General features: G+C 47.7%; 2 protein-coding genes across 12 annotated transcripts in view; one reads left to right on the top strand and one right to left on the bottom strand.

The window, feature by feature from the left end:
* Positions 1 to 7,211, top strand: part of TMEM45B (transmembrane protein 45B) — a 50,445-nt gene extending 43,234 nt beyond the window's left edge. For all 9 annotated transcript variants that reach the window (XM_041770386.1, XM_041770382.1, XM_041770379.1 and 6 more), the window contains 5 exons: positions 1,042 to 1,238; positions 3,173 to 3,379; positions 4,278 to 4,462; positions 5,045 to 5,190; positions 6,287 to 7,211. In XM_041770386.1, the coding sequence (XP_041626320.1) occupies positions 1,058 to 1,238; positions 3,173 to 3,379; positions 4,278 to 4,462; positions 5,045 to 5,190; positions 6,287 to 6,395 (828 nt within the window). In that variant the 5' untranslated portion in view covers positions 1,042 to 1,057 and the 3' untranslated portion in view covers positions 6,396 to 7,211. The remainder of the gene's footprint in view (positions 1 to 1,041; positions 1,239 to 3,172; positions 3,380 to 4,277; positions 4,463 to 5,044; positions 5,191 to 6,286) is intronic.
* Positions 7,212 to 9,401: 2,190 nt separating this feature from the next.
* The window catches only part of NFRKB (nuclear factor related to kappaB binding protein), a 39,273-nt gene continuing 30,566 nt past the window's right edge, over positions 9,402 to 18,108 (bottom strand). For all 3 annotated transcript variants that reach the window (XM_041770374.1, XM_041770376.1, XM_041770375.1), the window contains exons 23-27: positions 17,448 to 17,660; positions 14,871 to 15,638; positions 12,011 to 12,117; positions 11,073 to 11,208; positions 9,402 to 10,957 (exon numbers count right to left, since the gene is read on the bottom strand). In XM_041770374.1, the coding sequence (XP_041626308.1) occupies positions 10,832 to 10,957; positions 11,073 to 11,208; positions 12,011 to 12,117; positions 14,871 to 15,638; positions 17,448 to 17,660 (1,350 nt within the window). In that variant the 3' untranslated portion in view covers positions 9,402 to 10,831. The remainder of the gene's footprint in view (positions 10,958 to 11,072; positions 11,209 to 12,010; positions 12,118 to 14,870; positions 15,639 to 17,447; positions 17,661 to 18,108) is intronic.

Genomic DNA, 18,108 nt, shown 5'->3' with positions numbered 1-18,108 from the left:
ACACAGTGGGATAAAAATAAATCATGCCTGACGTCTTTTTTGGAGTAAGACAGTGTTTATAGAATTATTTTTACTTCCACCAAATTTGAATCATATTGACCATATTCCTAAACTAGAAGACTACATCAGAACTCTAATTTTTCAAATTGCTTTCAAATTTAGGTGGAAGGGGTGCCTGGGTGGCTCAGTCAGTTAACTGTCTTACTCTTGATTTCAGCTCGGATCATGATTTTAGGCTCATGAGATTGAGCCCCCCGGGGGGGGGGGCTCCATACTCAGCAGGGAGCCTGCCTGAGATTCTCTCTGTCCCTCTGCTCCTCCCACTCCTGCTCACTCCAGGTCTCTCTCAAATAAGTCCTTAAAAAAATAGGTGGAAAATGATACTGTGCTTTCATTTGCACACCTTCAATTAAAAGGAGACTTATCTATTTGCATCATTTTGTGAATTGCACATTCCTGTCTTTTGCCCATTTTTCTGGTCTTTTTCTTACTAATTTGCAAAAGACTGACACATTAGCCATTTATCGTAACTATTACAAACGTCTTCCTGACCTGTTTGCCTTCTGATGTATTTGATACATAAAATATTTATGTAGGTAAATATTTTTAGGCTTTCCTACCCTGTGATCAGTAAATATCTATCTTCTTCCCCAACACCTCCTTTTATTTTATCCATTTTTTTTTTTAAGATTCTATTGGAGAGAGATAGAACGAGCAGGGAGGAGGCAGAGGGGAGGAGGAGGAGCAGGCCCCCCACTGAGCAGGGTGCCTGCCATCAGGCTCGATCCCAGGACCCTGAGCCACCCAGGTGCTCCTATTTTACCCATGTTTTTAAAGCCTAAGGGCCAGAGGTATTCTTTTGGGCGCTTACTCAGCAGATAAGACTTCAATGACATAACACGAAGGCTTATAAGAATGAGTGGATCCTTCTTAATATGGTTTATGATTTAGAATCCTCAGTCACATACGGTGTTTCCTGCCAATGTATCTATTTATGTTCTCTTCATGCAGCCACCTGACAGCTGTCCCCTGTTTTCTCAGGTGCTCAAGAACAGTGATGGCAAACTTCAAGGGCCATGCTCTCCCAGGGAGTTTCTTCTTGATAGTTGGACTGTGGTGGTCGGTGAAGTACCCACTGATGTACTTCCGCCAGAAGGGGAAGAGCAGCCAACTGACTCATTACCATCAGCGTCTTGAGATCATTGAAGCCGCGATCAGAACTTTGTTTTCAGTTGTTGGTAAGAAGGGGGCCGTATAGTCCAGGGGATCGCCCCATCACACCCCGAAACTTTAACCCACTTTCTGGACCCTGTGAAATGGCTGTTTCCATGGGCAGATAATAGAACAAGGGTTTTCAGTTGGCCACGACATATTTTATAGAGTCTGTTGTGTCCTGAGCTTTGTGACTGTTAACAGCACGAGGCATCATAGTGCACCATGAAAAACTACCAAATGAACTACATTCTTTGCCCTAGAAGGATGTAGGTGTAAGTTGTAGGAACAGAAGACATACTTAAGGAAAAAGATAAAACACAAGTTAGAAAAAATAGTAAGAGCAAGCTCATGTACACGAGCTAAGGGAAAGTACTAAGTGGAATTTGGTTTCAGAAAAGTCATCATGTTTCCAGTTGTTCCTCCACTAGAATCTTAAGAGTAGTTACCACCTAATTCATATCCCCCACCCCCACATCTCAAGCAATCACAAAAATGGGGACTGTATGCTAGACGGCCGGTAAGAGAGGCAGGGGCAGGGACTGAAGGAACCAACAGAGGGCTTTCTGGAAGGGATCTCCCTTTACTGTGCCCCGTTCCAACAAAACCCACACACTCCCACTGACTCGCCATCCATTCCGCCCCACTAGTGGCCACGTGAGAAGGTGCCCGCCATGCCAACAGCACAGAGTGTTCTTTGTCCGCACCAGCCTGTCATGGGGGGGGGGGGGGCTTCATTCTGCAACTGCACCTAGCCACTTGTCATCTTAGGCCCACAGTGTCTCAGGAGGAACTGAAGTAATACCAGGAGCTCCTTCTGGAGCATGCAAAGGCACTTAGCTTTGTTTGCCCAGTCCTGCTGAATTTTCCCATCTGCCAGTCATTCGGGCATCTCCTCTTTCTGAAGTCGAGAAGTGACAGGAACTACACAGCTTCAGTGCTAAGGATAGCATCAATGCTGCCGAGAAAACGAGAGCTGGCAAAGTATCTGGCCTCTTTGCTGGGTGCAAATACTACTCATTCAACAGTATCTCCCTGAGCTCCCACCCAGTACAGGAACTCACTCTTCCAGGTTTGGGAGACACAGCTGGGGGAACCAGAGTCCCTGCCCTCACAGGGCTTCTGTTCTGGTGCAGTGGGACTTCCTTCTCCGGGCTCCTCTCCACCAACTCCTTGATCCTTCACACATAAATCAGGGAGAGGCTGGGTTTAAGAAAAAACTGTTTGGGGAACAGGGTCCAGAAGGTTATCATGGAGGATTGTTCTAGGCCCCAAGGATATGTTGGGTACCAGGCATAAAGGCCAATCTCTTGCCTTCCAAAACAGGTGATGGAGCAGAAGAGCTAAGAACTGCGAGCCTCCCGGTTCCCCCAGTGTTTAGGACACGGGGCCCTGAAGCCATGGGAAGGACTCATAGAGCTCACTCTGTGCTCAGGAAAACCACTCGCTTGAGGTCTCCCTGAGGACCACACACCTGGGCATTTTCAAAAAGGGCTTTCAGAAGGGCTTTTCACCCCTTTGTGCATGCACAAGTATCTCTACCACCAGGGTATCTCGGCTGGGATTCCATTATTTTCAACCTAATGGTTTCTTTCCAGGGTTTTTGCTCACTTAGCCCAAAGATTAATGTATCAGCTACCTTCTCACTTACGTGGTAAGTGCCTTGCTCTCTGCTCAGCGACTAGGCAAATATCTTGTCGACCCAGGTGGCTGTTGCTATGGCTGCCTCCCTCACACCCCAACCCCCGAAGGAACGACAAAGGCCAGGGGTCTATGCAGATTCCTCGGCAAATGCCTCACCTTGCACTCAGGTAGCTGCATCTGAGGGAGCAGAGCAGGCCTCGTGACCCAAGGCCATCTCCACCCCGGGCTCAGCATCACTCAGGCTGCGGGGGTACTGTCTCCTGCCCGTGCTGGAGCCCCTCTGCCCTCCTCATTTTGCACTCTCATCCCCCTGCAGGGATCCTGGCGGAGCAGTTCGTTCCAGACGGGCCCCACCTCCACCTGTACCATGAAAACCAGTGGGTAAAGCTAATGAATTGGCAGCACAGCACCATGTATTTGTTCTTTGCCGTCTCGGGAATCATGGATATGCTCACCTATCTCATCACCCACGTTCCCCTGGGGCTGGACAGATTGGTTATGGCTGTGGCAACATTCACGGAAGGTAACTTAGGGATTCGGGTAGAAATGGACAAAACAACACGGATAAATTGTGATTATGGGGGATCAGGGCAGAAAGATGAGGAATACTGCCAATACAGTAACTTTCCCCCAGAAAACCCAAATCTCTGAATTTCAGAACACCTGAACAGGGCTTGGCCCTGTGCTCTGGATACAGGTGATGTGTTCCAGAAAGCAGCACATGAAAACATAAGATGTGCAGCCGAAGTCCCTGGCTCTCGGGGCACAGACACTGGCTGCCCCCCTCCCCTTACGCTCATGTGTACAAGTGCACGTGTACACATCGCAGTGAGACGCACAGTAACTCTCCAAGCTCTGGCTGGATGCCACCGTCCCAGAAGGTCGCTCCCTCTGCTGGGAGAAGAGAAACCGAACTCCACCTCCTACCCTGGAGCGTTGCTGTCTGGACCCCATCATCACAAACCTCAGGAGGCCCACCCAGCAGCTAGGACAGAGCTCCCAATAGGAACTCCTACAGGAGCATTTTGTAACCCAACAACCTCACTTACTCCTGCACCTCAGGAAGAGTCAGAAAAAAATAAAAAATAAAAAATAAAAAGGTTGGCTGAATGAGAGCAAAACTGAATTTCAAGTACATGCATGCACAATCCGTCACAGGTCAGCAACATGCCTCACCTACACGTCCTGTATCGAGTAGAGAGAGATTTTAAAAGATCCAGCCTTTGCAGCTTACGTCCACTTCATACATACGCAAAATAAACCTCATCTGTGCTGGTTGCCCTGCAATGTTCTATGAACTGATTCCCCAACTGCTGAAAAATCTAGCTGTGAGACAGGGGTAGGAAGGCTTTCTAGCAACGAAGAAGTTCCAGATGGACTTGCCCAAGTTCCTCTGTGATGGCTGAAATTGCTTTGTGCAGGTTTTCTCTTCTACTATCACGTCCATAACCGGCCGCCCTTGGACCAGCACATCCACTCCCTGCTGCTGTGTGCAGTGTTCGGAGGGGCTTTCAGCATCTTCCTAGAAGTGATCCTCCGGGACAATATTGTGCTGCAACTTTTCCGAACCAGCCTTGTGATTCTTCAGGGCACCTGGTTCTGGCAGGTAATCATGCAAAAACAATGCTCTTCACGTTGTGTGGACTCGGGGAGCCCCACTGGGCTCGCCCAAGGCACATCCGGCAGCGCAGCACGGACACGCTCGTGAAGGGGGTTAGGTGGCCACTGGTCCTCCCCATGCTCCCCTCTTGACTTAGGTCATTTTATCCATGAGTAGCGTGCTGAGAAACTGACTGCTGAACCTGCTGAACCCGCAGAGCATACGTAGGGAGCATATTCCCAAAACTCCCCATCCGCTCTCCCCAGTGGAGGAACTGATACCATCGGTTTACAGGCTCCACTTGCAAGACTGCTTTCAAGGATCATTTCTATAGTTTGTTACAGGCTCCACCTGCTAAACTGCCCACTTGAGATACAGGCCCTGAAATGTTGTTTTAGATAAGCCTGTACTAAAACCAGAATTAACTTAGAGCAATTCTCCTGCGCAGAAAGGTCTTTCTATGCTGACGGAGGTATGGGAAGGATGAGGGAGTGGGGGACGTATGGACAACTTGGGTAGCCACGGGAAGGCAGCGAGCTTCCTTCTCAGGACCAATGAAGGCCGGCTTCTCTGTATTAAACCCACCAGATCGGGTTCGTGCTGTTCCCACCTTCTGGAGAACCCGAATGGGACCAGAAAGATGATGCAAACATCATGTTCGTCACCATGTGCTTCTGCTGGCACTACTTGGCTGCCCTCTGCATTGTGGCCATCAGCTATTCTCTGGTATACTGGTAAGTCCAAGGGGAGACAACTTCTGTCTAGCTTTTTCCTCCTAACCACAGCTTGTCCCCAAAGTCTATTACACTGCATCATTTTTATTTCCAGTGAAGTATTTATTCCCACCTTCCGTAACTAAGCAGTTCTAATGTCTACCACTTGAGTGCCAACTCTATGCCCAGTTTTGCACAAGGTACTCTACACCTGCAAACGAGGGTGATGAGATTCTGAGACGTTAAAGGACTGTCTGGTCATAGTAACCTGACAGACCCGGGTTTCAAAGGCAGTGCTGATGGACTGGATGCCTGCCGTGTGAAGGGAGAAACTCTGAATTAGGCTTGGTACTGGACTGCAGGCCCCTGCTCTGTCCATCCTTCTGAACCCACCACCTTATTCCTGGATTTGCCCCACGTCCCTCCCAGGGATGTGGCAATCAGGACGCTGTCACGGTGAGTGCTCCTTCCAGTGCTCGTCACAGGCCACTGTAATAGCTGATCTTTCCAGGCACTCACGGTCCCCGGCACTGTGGTAAGCACTCAAGTCTACTACCCCACTGAATCCTCATTATTTTATGAAGTATGTGCTGTAACGTTTTACGGATGGGGAAACCAAGGCTTCAAAGACTCAGTAACCTGATCAAGGTCACCCTCTGAGTCAATGGTAGACTCGGCCTTGAACTGCAATGCGAGTGACATTTCGGGATATGCTAGTGATTAGTTCTGTTGTAGCTACCCCTCGTTTTTTCTAGTTTCTGATTCCCCTACCCAAAGCAGATATACTTCCCCCACACAGAGCTCCATGCAGACCAAACAGAAGGGAACTTAAAATCAGTTTCCTTTAGTTCTACTGCCTGGTCAGTGAGACAACAAATAGAGACAGAAGCCCTATGTTTAGCCTGTTACAACATTAACTATTAAATATTGTTAGTCATGAGTCTCTATCTACCAATGAGTACTGTCCAGAAGTGAGATGTGCAGACAACCACAGTAGTTGACAGACATACAAAGAAAACGCTTTAAGAACCAGTAGATGCCGTAACATCCTTTGGTTGAGAGAATAAACGAATCTGGGGGCCTAATTTCATGGGCTCCTACTGTTGCTCTGTTACAGCCATCTGACTCGGTTTAAGAGGCATGGAGGAGAAATCATTGGCATTCAGAAGCTGAAGTCAGATCCCACTTACCAGACATCCCTCTTGGGTGGCTCAGATGAGGAATGAGAGGCCACCAGCATCGACGTGGGGCGCACATGCCCCTCTGAGTCCGAACAGCTGGCGTGTGCAAAGGGGAGGCTCATCTCCCTTTCAATGCTTGCTCTGGTCTGCTCTTAAGGTTTTATAGATTAAGGTTCTATATATTTGCACCTTCTCGTTTAACTAAAGTCTGTGTTGCTGCGGTGTCCTTCATAAAGAAAAATGAAGCAAGCCTTCACTTGTGTCTCAGTATGAAGACAGATCAAAGACTCTAGAAGTTTCAGAACAGGATGTGGCCTCATGGAGGAATCCAGGATATGAATCCAGCAGAAAATACCGCTTTTGGTAACCTATCCCCTTTTTTTCTCTCAAGAATACGGGTACTTTCTTATCAGAAAGTAAGTAAATGAGACTGCCTTTATTTTAAAGATAAAAAAAAAAAATCTGTGCTGGAATTGTGTGTAAAAAAGTTCACAAGATTTGGTACTTTAAATGTTATCTGTTAAGCATTTCCTAATTAACCAGTAATACTCCAGAGTACTGCAATACCACTGATAAGTGATGACACTGGGCCAAAGGTGACTTTCGTTTTGTTTTTAAATCAGGAAGCTAGTTAATGGCCCAGCTGAGAGCTGGAATACAGATATTCTGGGTCCTCAGAAGTACCCTAATCAGAAGATGCTAACAGAAAGTCTGTGTAATGAGGTAGGGGAAAAAGTAGCAGGTTATAAAGACCTTGAATTTAAATACAGCTGAAAGCAAAGGGTAAGAATCCTGTAAAGGGTAAGAATCCTGCAAAGAATGTGGACCTTGAACTAGTAATATAAAGTCTTGACACTCTAATCTTGGTTCTGGATTTTTTTTTTTCTTTTTTTAAAACGTCCTTCAACAAGTGTTTATTAGACATCTGCTTTGCACCAGCACTGAAATGGTGGGAAGGATTGATGAGATCCCTGTCCAGCAAGGAATTCAGTCTAATGGGGAAGAAATGTAAGCAGTTGCATGCAGGGTGAGTGGTGCCATAAGGGTAAGTACAACTCCCATGAGACGCCTGGGAGGGGAGGAGATGGGGAGCGTGCCCGGTAGAGACAGCACGCTCCAGGCGGAGAAAACAAAAGCCATGAAATCACGAAAGAACACGGAGAGTGAATTAAGTTCTACACACTGACAACAGTGTGGGCCAGGACAAATCTGAAAGGCTTTCTGGACAAACAGTACGGCGCTTCCCGCACTCTGAAATGCACCGTATCCCACGTGATTCACACAGCCGCCCCTAATGGAAGCACACGGGGTTCTGCAGAGAAGCTGATCAGCCGAAGGCCACACAGCTAAAGCCAGCCTTCCAGACTCAAAAGCCAGCTCACTTCTCGTTAGAGCCTCCTTGCTATTTCACACAAATAGAGGAGAGATCTTTTCCATGAAGCACCGTGTGCTCTTTGGCGGAAATGCTGCACTTAAGTGAAAGCTGACCTCCCATGGTTAGCCGGCACTTCAGTGCTGAAGTCACATCCCCGGGGTTAAGAAGCAGCTCTCTGAAAATGCGATTTAATCACGAGCAGAGAACCTGTGGGTCCCCTTTCAGGATCCACTTTCGTTTGCCTGCTAAGTAGGAACCCAAACCTCCATTCAGTAAGCACTGGAGGACCTGTTGTGGGCGGTTAACATAAAAGATAAGTTCTTTCCTTAGGGACTGGAGCTGGGTGTCAGGAACCTATTCCCCGTTTTACCTTCACAGTTAAGGATCTCCATCTCAGATTGAAGGGCCAGGGGTAGGAAATGCAGTATTTCCTCCAGAGTGAGGGGTTGAGGTGTGACGACCACCCAGGAACTTATTGGACACCTCTTTGACAACAGTTTGGGAAACCACGGAACTGATCGACCCTGGAAAAAAACATTCTTAGATGTGGTATGAAAGCACAAACCCACCACAATGCTATTCACCAAATCCACTCTTAGGCACGCGGCCTCAATCAATTTTACCAACCTCCGAACCTTGGGTGCGGGGGCTCAACGGCCGCCACTGAGTTCTTCTGGACTTGTTCTCCCCAAAACATCCACCGCAGCCACCGCATCTCCACAAGACCCCTGAGGTCTGTATCTGAGGAACCACGCTTGATGCAGATACCGGTACATCGCTTGGACAACAGCAGGGGGTTACCATTCCCCAGCACTCCAGAAAAGCCGGGTGGTACAAACCATGCTCACCGGGGCGTCACCTGTGACACCCCTGTTCCCTGAGCACGCAGATAAATGTCTCCAGGCACTGGGTGGACAGATGGAGCCAGGTGACTTCAGGAAACACAAGGGTGGGGCAGGGCTGGGGTTGAATGCCAAAACTACTTTCAGGAAATCATGTTAAGTAACTTCAGGAGGGGTTTGTTTTAACCAGCAATAAATATCTGAGACAGGATCCCTCACATTTCTACCGTTTTCTCATTTAGAAACGGTCACGTGGGCTCTTCACGTGAAATGTGACTCTAGGAAGCAATGACATGCAAATATCAAAGTACTGGAAAACACAGGTGCTCTCTCCTCCACTCACTAAAGGCCCTGTTTCTCCATCCTAGCAGTCCCTACCTCTGCCCCTTCCCAGTCCGACCTCTGTGCCAGCCCCCCACTACCAGCAAACGCTCGCTCACCCCTCAGCCAATTCACCTCTGCCCTCTGTAACTTGGGCTTACCCCAGCGCCTCTCAGCATGACACGTCACAGCCATCCTCCCTGAGGAAGGCAGAAGTAAGGACAGGTGACTTAGAAAACTGGATTTTTATGTTGCTCCTCTTTAACCTCAACTCAGACTCGCAATCTGTCACAGGGGTGAGAAGCCAGAAGAGGGATAACAATGTCTATTTTACAGGACTGCCTCAAATGTGAGGTCTAGAAAGCCACCAGAAAGCCCCTCTGGCCTTCTCTGTTCCTCCGCAACCTATCTCATCACTCAGCTTCCACCTGGAGACCCCCTCTCAAGTAGGCCAGGGAAATTCCCTGCCCCTTAAGTCCACTTCCTCACCAGTCCCCATAAAACATCACTACATTTCCACAGATTAAAGACACATTTTTAATAACTTGCATACTCTCAAGAGATGCAGGGGAGCCCTGACACTGCACAAAAGCTTTACCATCCAACCCTTGCTCCCATACAAAAGAGGCACATATTGTTCACAACCAGTGCTTTAATTACTTAATACATCTGAAAACATTGTTCAGAGCTCTGCCTAGAGCTTGGTGGAGGCTGAGAAGTGTGACACAGCCGGGATGAAAGGACCGATAAATCCCGACTGACCTCTCCCGTGACCATGCTGCTCCTAGTGCACACACCCCGCTCTTCGTGCCGTCTCTACTCCAGAGAAGTCAGCAAAGTTTTACCCAAGGGGCCTGAGGGCCTATGGACTCCAAGCCAGTTACTCGGGTCTGCCTTCTAACTGAAAGCAGCCATGGTAACACACAGACAAATGGCCGTGGGCTGTGTTCCAATAAGACTTTATTTACAAAAACAAGTAGCCAGCCCCAGGGCTGTGGTTTGCAGACTCTTGCTCTGGAGCAAAGCAGAACGTATAACCTCTGAACTGCAGTAATGTCTGAGCTGCAAAAGCAACATTTCTGCTGGCACTGGCCTACTCTGTCCGCCGGCTCTGGACTTTGGTGTGAACAGGCCTGACAAGCAGGACGTAGTCAGCAGGTGAAGCTATGGCCCACACTCAAGATCTCGAAACCTCTTCATGAAGCAGTGCCAGACTCATCCCACTTGGGGGAACCCACGTTCTCTCACTCCCTAGGTTTCCTGCCCACCTTTCAGCCTCCCCGTTACTATGTAGTGATCAAGTCAGCCACCAACTTACTATGTAGTGATGAAGTCAGCCACCAACTTACTAAGAATTCTGCTATTTTCTTCTGGTCAAAAGAATAGCAGCAATCAGTTTGGAGGACAGGGTGGGAGGGCTACGGCCCAGGTTTCTATTGGATAAGGATATACAACAGGTTCTTTAAAAAAATAAGTTACATAAAAATTTCTGGACACAAAACTCCTATCTAGACCACTAGTCACGGAGAAGAGCAGAAGCTAAAAAATCCAATCCCCATACAGAACGAGGCTTCTGGCCACTTGGCACACTTGGCAGCTGTAAGCCTTCCCCGGTGTCTGACTCTCAGGAGAGAACTGTGGCTCGCGTGGCACAACGATGACCTCACCCGACCCTAACAGAGGAGCTTCTCCCGGCTCAGAACGAACAGCCCTTGGAAGCCCGGGGGGACTCCTCGGCGTGCTCCGCTGTGGAGTGCGGTGGAGATCCAGGCCACCGCTGCCATCATCCCACTGCTGTTCTTTCCTAAACAGACAAGCTGAGGAGAACGATGCCACCTCCCTGCTCCCCTCCTCTCGGCCAGGAGGGCAGACCAGGCGCGCTCTTTCACAGACGCCATCTCTCGCTCTTTCTCTCTCTCTCTCTCTCTCTCTCTCTCCCTGAATCACTGCTGTTCAGGTGCCTGTTTAGGAGATGGAGCTGTAGTCACGACGACAGTGGAGACTGCTTTGGAGGAACCAGAAGCTGTTCCCTGTTGAAGATGGGATGCGGGGACAGTCTGGATGCGCACCTGTTTGCAAAGAGAGGAGGTCTGGTCAGGAGGTTGCAAATGAGCTCCTCAATTGTGAACAAATAGCAAAGGAGAGAGAAGCCTGATGTGGCCAACAGTTTGCCTCGGCCCTTACCTGTGTGGCCTGACCTTGTTGCTGAAGCTGCTGCAACTGCTGGGCAGTGAGGAAACTAACGGGCTTATTGCCAGCAATGAGCTTAGTACCCGCAGGCATGGTGGTGAGGATGATATTGCGGCCCAACCCACTGAGGCTGTGGAGGGAAAGCAGGAGTGAGGCGTCAGGACAGGAGGGGTGTTACCTCTGGCCCAGAACCAGGCCGTGTGCTTAAGGAAAACAGTGAAATCTGCAGCCCAGTGAAGACTCCTGTATTCTGGACTGAAATGGAAACCAGCCGGTGAGACCACCTTTCTCTTGGCTTCTAGGCTTCTCACAAAGCCCCAAGGCCCTCAGTGCTCTGGATACAATGGCTCTGACACCATACTCTCATCAGCCAAATAAGGGACAGGACCCCAGGGAAGTGTGTATTCCAGACAAGACATGTCCCCCAAAATAGCTGCCTTGAGACCACCAGACTGATCTCATCAAGCCCCTTTATCCCTGTTTAGGTCAGGAGCACACAAAGCCTAGGCTCCCCAGTAAGTCCTCCTCTTCTGAACTATCATGGCCCAGGGCTCAATGTCAAAGTGAGGCCTTCCCTAACACCCACTGGAAACTGCCATCTGAGCCACATCACCAACCCACCCCATCCCAGCACTTCCCGTCCCCATTCTTGCTTTTCTCCCCATAGTACATATCACCACCCCACGTGGTATCTACTCTATGATTTCTTTCCTCACCCTACAACGTAAGCTTGAGGACAGCACAGATTTCTGTCTGTTTTAATCCCTGCTCTGTGTCCCCAGCACCTAAAACAATACTAGGTCCTCAAGAAATACGTAAGAGCACAAGAAAGGAGAAATATCCAAGGAGAGCCCCAGAAAAATGAGCTGCCTTTCCGCCGTGGAGCAAGGAGTCGCCTGGAAGCCCTGCCTGCCCAGCACCAGGGCACTTACTTGGCTCCAAGGCTGCCTTTGATGATGGGGGCCGTGACCACGCTTTTGCCCTTCATAGGCTGGCTGATGACAGACAGTGGAACCGTGATCCGCGTAGGCAGCTTCCCCTAAAAAGAAAAAGGAAATCAGGCTTATGGGATCGGTGGTAAGGAAAACTACCAAGGGTCACCTCCAGGGCCCCAGAACGGAGACACAAGCACTCAGATGCTCTCATTTCGGGGACTCTGCAGGGGCCCAATCTTTCTGAGGTGTGGGCCCAAGCTACCCTCAGGGAGCTGCCAAAAGGCTGCAGTTTCATGCTCACATACTACATTTAGGTATCATCTGATCTATTAACCATCCTCCTTCACGCCACCCAGAGCAGCAATAACCATATATCGGGATATATGCTACTATCGGGATAAGAACATGCACTAGATCGAAAAGGAAAGCGTGTGTTCACTTAGAAGTCAGCTGTGTACCTCCCAACACTTGGCACACAATCACTATCTGGAGTCCGTGTGAGAAGGACAGAGGCACTCAAGAGTTAATAAAGTGGACAACCACTGCTTCCCTGGAACGCAGGCTCACTGGTGGGGAGCATACAGCAGGGCAGGCTAGATTAGGAACAGGTCACATTTTCCAGGTGCTTTCCGTCTCTCCCACAGATAAGAGAGGTTATTAGGTAAGGGGCATTAATAATAAACTCAACCAAGTGAAAAGTCCAACTCCAGAGCCAATAAGGCCTAAAAGGAAAAGAGAAGCTGAAGAGGCCTAGAGTCTTTGGGATTTCAATGGCAAAGATTAGCTCACTGCACCACCTGTTTTTAGGCTGCCTGCTTTTGAACCTTTGGTTGGTAACAGAATTTATACACAGTTACATCTTGTGTAAATCTGATTTTTAAAAATGATTCAAGAGGAGTGGTTGCTAGGATACTAAGAGGAGGCATCGACACTTCCCAAGGGCAAGCTATTTCTAAAGAAGCCAGGCACGCAGGTGCGAAACCGTGTCACAGCTACCCATCCCTCTCTCCAGTTTACTCACAATGTGCAGCCCATCAGAAAGCACTCAAAGATGTCAACAGGCCACCGAATACCTTGAGACGGTACCTCCGGGTGGATTTATTTATGGTTTTATTTTCTTAAGAATGCCTCAGTTGCTTCCAACATTTCAGACCACAGGAACTCCAGCTAGAATTGTCCCTCTGTGAACTAGCCTAGGTAGCTGACTAGACCAGGAAAAGAATCACTGCCCCAGACTTCGTGCCCCTCACACGCTCTCGGGTTGTATTTGTCTAGACTGTGATGGAGAGGAGATGCCATGGGCTTACTACCTTTCTGCGTTAGAAGAGAACTCAAGAGAAACAAAAGTGGTGCGAGTACACACAGTTTCCTTGCTTCCGTAATTTAACTTTTGTGATATGAGAACCTAAATAAATATTTCCTTGTAAACCACTGTGTTTCAAGGTTTGTTGGCCGGCTGGTTTTACTAATGTCCTCCTTCCTCCACTGCTCTGGCTTTTACCCAAATTACTGAGGTTTTACTACACAGCTTGCTTTGAAAAGTAAAACTGGGCTCATTAATGTCTATATGCACCCCACTCTATAGAACAGCGCTCTTATCCACAGGCACCCAGAAACATACCGATGTTGATATGGGAATTTACTTTGTAACTGTAGCATTTCAAATTACTAGGTAAGGAATAAACTAGTCAATGATGTTGAGATAAAGAAATATAAGATGGCATCTCTACAACATGTCATTCAGGAAATATATTTCAAATGGATTATCCATTATACTTTTTCCTAAAACCCTAAAAATATCTTATAAAAATGAAAGCTAATCTGAAGTCAGAAAAGCATAAGACACAAAACCCAGGAACCATAAAAGAAAATGTTGATAGATCTAATCCGATAAAATACCTGTAGAGCAAAGACTCCATATGGAAGGTTAAAAAATGACAGACTGGAAGGAAGGATTTTCTACACATACCAAGAATTAACTGACAGAAGATACAAAGAGCCACCTCAAACAACGTAAAAAAGCTAAATACCCCAGAAGAAAATTGGCTAAGATTTATTCACCACTGGACAGCACATCCCAAAATGGATGCTCAACCCCTCTCAAGATCAGGGAAATTAAACAGAAAAAGAAGTTTTTTCACCAGTTAATTAAAGTTAACAAACAACAAACCTGTGATATCCAGCACTGGTTAGGGTAGGGGGAGAAAGGAGAGCTGCTAATGGGAGTGTAAGGTGCTATGGTCTTTTTGGGTGCACAACTGGACTTAACAAAACTTTCAATACATGTATCCCTGACCCATTCTAGGAACCTCCGCTCCAGAAATATTTATACATGTTCGTTCACCGCAACCTTGGTCTTTAAAAGAAGAAAGGTTCAAGCTTATCCCCTCTATGGATTACCATGTATCGTTAAAAAAAAGAAAGCTGTCAATATCCACGTCAGATCTAGAATAATCCCCCAAACAGATTTTTTAATAAATAAAGCAAATCACAGAACAGTATACGGATTTAAGGTCTCTCACGGGGCTCTCTTTTTAAACTATGTATACACACGGTATGGGAATGCTCAGGAAAAGGACCGGAAGGATAAATGCCAAGATACCAATAGTAATCAGCTCTCATGAAGGGAGAAGTAGAGACTAGTGAAAGAAATGTTATCTTTTATTCTATGTACTTCTGTACTGTTTTAATCTTTATAAGAATGTATGCATACACTACTTCATAAATTTGTTTTGAAATTAAACAAAAAAGCTCATTAGAAAGTTAAGCCGTTGGGGTCAAACAAAGAGATACAGACAGGGTGCATTTTCTGTTACCCTAAGCGTGAGGGCTACTCTTCCCCCCACCTGTTACTCACAGCCTGGGACGTGGAAACAACCGTGGTGCTGACCGGGACCTGCCGCACGGCAGAGGCGCCTGTCCCGATGCTGATGGGGGTGCTTGCGGCCCCGGAGGCCACGGCCACAGTCTTGGACACAGCAGCATTCATACTGGGCAAGGACACCGCAGAAGTATGGACAGTTCCAGACCCACTGGCCACTGAGGACCCCTGCTTGGCATGGGTTGCGACTGTGATGGTCTGACCTGCTTTGGGGGGCATCACTCCCAGGCCCTGCACGATGCGGATCGTGGCAGCTGGTTTTGCTTCTGAAGAAGCCACTGTGTTTTTCCCCTTCTGGTCTGCCACACTCACACCAAGTGCTGGCATCAAGCGAAAAGCTGAACTTGAGGCTTCTGTTGGCTTGAGGTCAGGAGTCACTTTAACCACGGTGGTACCTGTTGGAGTGGATGAAGGGGCACTGGCTGAGCTGGCCTTGGCAGGGCTGTCCGTGGCATGGACTGGATTGGAGGTGACGTGCAAGGTAGCAGAAATGCCCTTGCCCCCGGCGCCACTTCCTGTCCCAAAGAGGTCCTGAGTCAATTTGACAGTGGTGACCTGGGACTTGGCCAACGTGGCCATCATGTCCGGAGTGATTCGCAGAACCGTCTGGCCTTTGGCATCTGTTGTGATGGAAGAGGGCGGCAGCCGCAAGACATCCTTACCCTGGATGCGGAAGTTAGTGGCCGTGAGCGGAATGCTGTTGCCCGCCTGGGGCTTCACGCCGAGCTGCCCAGTGATTGCCACCTGGATGGAGAAGAAACAGCACTGATAAGGGGGTCCACAGAGCTAAGCTGGTTGTGCAGTGTAATGAGACAAACCTCCATGTCTTGGGTATGTGTGTTTCAGACAGTTTTCTTTTTGTTTTGAAAACTAGTAACCATTTACAAAAATAGAGAACAGTGTATAACAAATCCATGTACTCACTCTCACCCAGCTTCAAAGTGATCATTTTGCCAATCTTGTTTTATGTCCTTCCCTGCTTTTTTAGGGGGAAGGGGTAGATAGAGGAGTTGGAATATTTTAAAGTAAACCAATATATATCATTTTGCTGATCAATACTTCTGTACACATTTCTCACTTGGAAAAGGACTTTTTAAAGTAAAAAATATAATCACCTACACATTAGACCAGATGAGCTTAACAGATATATATATGGAACATTCAAGCCAAAAGTAGCAAAATATGCATTCTTTTTAAGTGTACACAGAACATTTTCCAAGAGAGGTCACATGTTAGGTCACACATAAAGCCCCCACCTGTTATTACCTAATAATCATCTGTAAATAGTATCTAATAATATGTATTTATATTTCCCAACTGTTTCAAAAAATGTGTTTCCTTTAACATAAGGTAAATTTTAAAAAGTCAAGTTATGGTGACCCTTAATTTTGAGAGCAGCCGAATGGCATGTGGTCACGACATGGGCTCTGGAGCCAGACCTGCTGGATTCATACCCTGACTCCTATCCAAGGCCGATGTCCCATGTGTAATACATGCAACTCTTCTAGCCTCAGGGACCTTCTCTCTGTTGCGTGAGCAATTCCCCCTCTCTGCTGGACCACTGCCATCAGAATGCAAACCTGCTTTAACATTTCTCAACCTACAAAGAAGACGACCCTCATTTACTCCACACCTCCCTCCAGCCCATTCTCTGCTCTTGTCAAAAGCAGAATTGCTTAAAAATTGCCTATATTGCTGGTCTCCACTTCCTCACCTTACATTCTCTTTTGAACCCATTCCCAAACAGCTACCAATCCACTGGTGGCCAGTCAAGTACACTCATTACCTGTAACCAATGAGTCATCAATATTCAGCCTCATGTCACTCCCACTTTCATACCCTTGACACAGGTACCGGCTTCATGAACACACCGTTCTCTCGGACTGCATTCCCATGTCTGCACCTTGGTATTTTCTTCTATCTCAGTAAATAATATCACAGTCTATCTAATCACTCAAGCCCAAAGAAAGCTGTAGGACACACTCAACTCCCTTCTTTCAATACTCCATGGCATCAGCACATAAAAACTACATCTATCACTGCTACTGTGCCTAACAATTCTTAGGTTTTTTATTTTTTTATTTTTTGAAGATTTTATTTTTAAGTAACCTCTGCACCCATTGTGAGTGGAACTCGAACTCACAACTCTAGGGTCAAGAGTCACAAGCTCCCCTGAGCCAGCCAGGAGCCCCAATGCCTAACAATTCTTCAGAATTCAGTGATCATCCTTGCATATTCACAGCCAGGCAAGTGCAGGTGTATCCTACTGTTACCAGAGATAACGCAAAACACCACAAAGGTATATAATGTTATACTGCAAAATTTTCACTAAATAAATTCATGGAATGTCTACACCCAATCCAGAAACTACTAAATGCTAAATTATACAGGAAAGAAATCTTTGGTATCTGTGAAGCCTGTACTGTTGTCAGCAGGAATTCAACTTTGAAATACCCACGAACTAAGGATCAAGAAGACAAATCATTAAGACCTCCAACTGTCCCCAGCTTTAGGATGAAGGAGTCAAATCCACCCAGACAGATTTCCACCAACCTGCTTGATGATGTTCTGTCCTGTGACATTCTGAATGACAGCAGCTGTGGAAGCACTCGGAGCAGAGCTCCCGGGAGAACTTGTGGCCGGCTTGCTCGCGGGGCTGGCCGTGGCAGGGAGACTTGTCATCGTGAGCCCCGTCTGCCCGGGTCCAGGCCGCTGCACAGTGGCCGCCGCGGTCTGGGCTTTGACTGGAACGGTGGCCATTACTGTCTAGTTCAAGTGTGAAGCCGAGAGCTTGATTAGACACCGAGGTGCAGCCCAGCACACCAAGCCATCTCCAGCCGGCCACCACCCAGGACGTGTCCCTGAGAGTACTCTATCAGTGCTAAGGCTCACTAGACTTTTTTTTTTTTTTTAAAGATTTATTTATTCATTCAGAGAGAGAGAGAGACAGGCAGAGACACAGGCAGAGGGAGAAGCAGGCTCCATGCAGGGAGCCTGACATGGGACGCGATCCCGGGTCTCCAGGATCACGCCCTGGGCTGCAGGCGGCGCCAAACCGCTGCGCCACCAGGGCTGCCCAAGCTCACTAGACTCTTAAGTGCACACTGTAAAGTTCTTGTATCTGTGTGGAGCATCTTAATTTTCAGAAAGCTTTACACTGCACATCCCATTTTATTCCTCCACAATGAGAATAAGCATTATGCCCCTTTCACAG

The sequence above is a fragment of the Vulpes lagopus genome, chromosome 10 (assembly GCF_018345385.1).
Source record: "Vulpes lagopus strain Blue_001 chromosome 10, ASM1834538v1, whole genome shotgun sequence".
NCBI lineage: Eukaryota > Metazoa > Chordata > Mammalia > Carnivora > Canidae > Vulpes > Vulpes lagopus.
The sequence above is the reverse complement of the archived record's forward strand: the minus strand, read 5'-3'. Positions and strand labels throughout refer to the sequence as shown.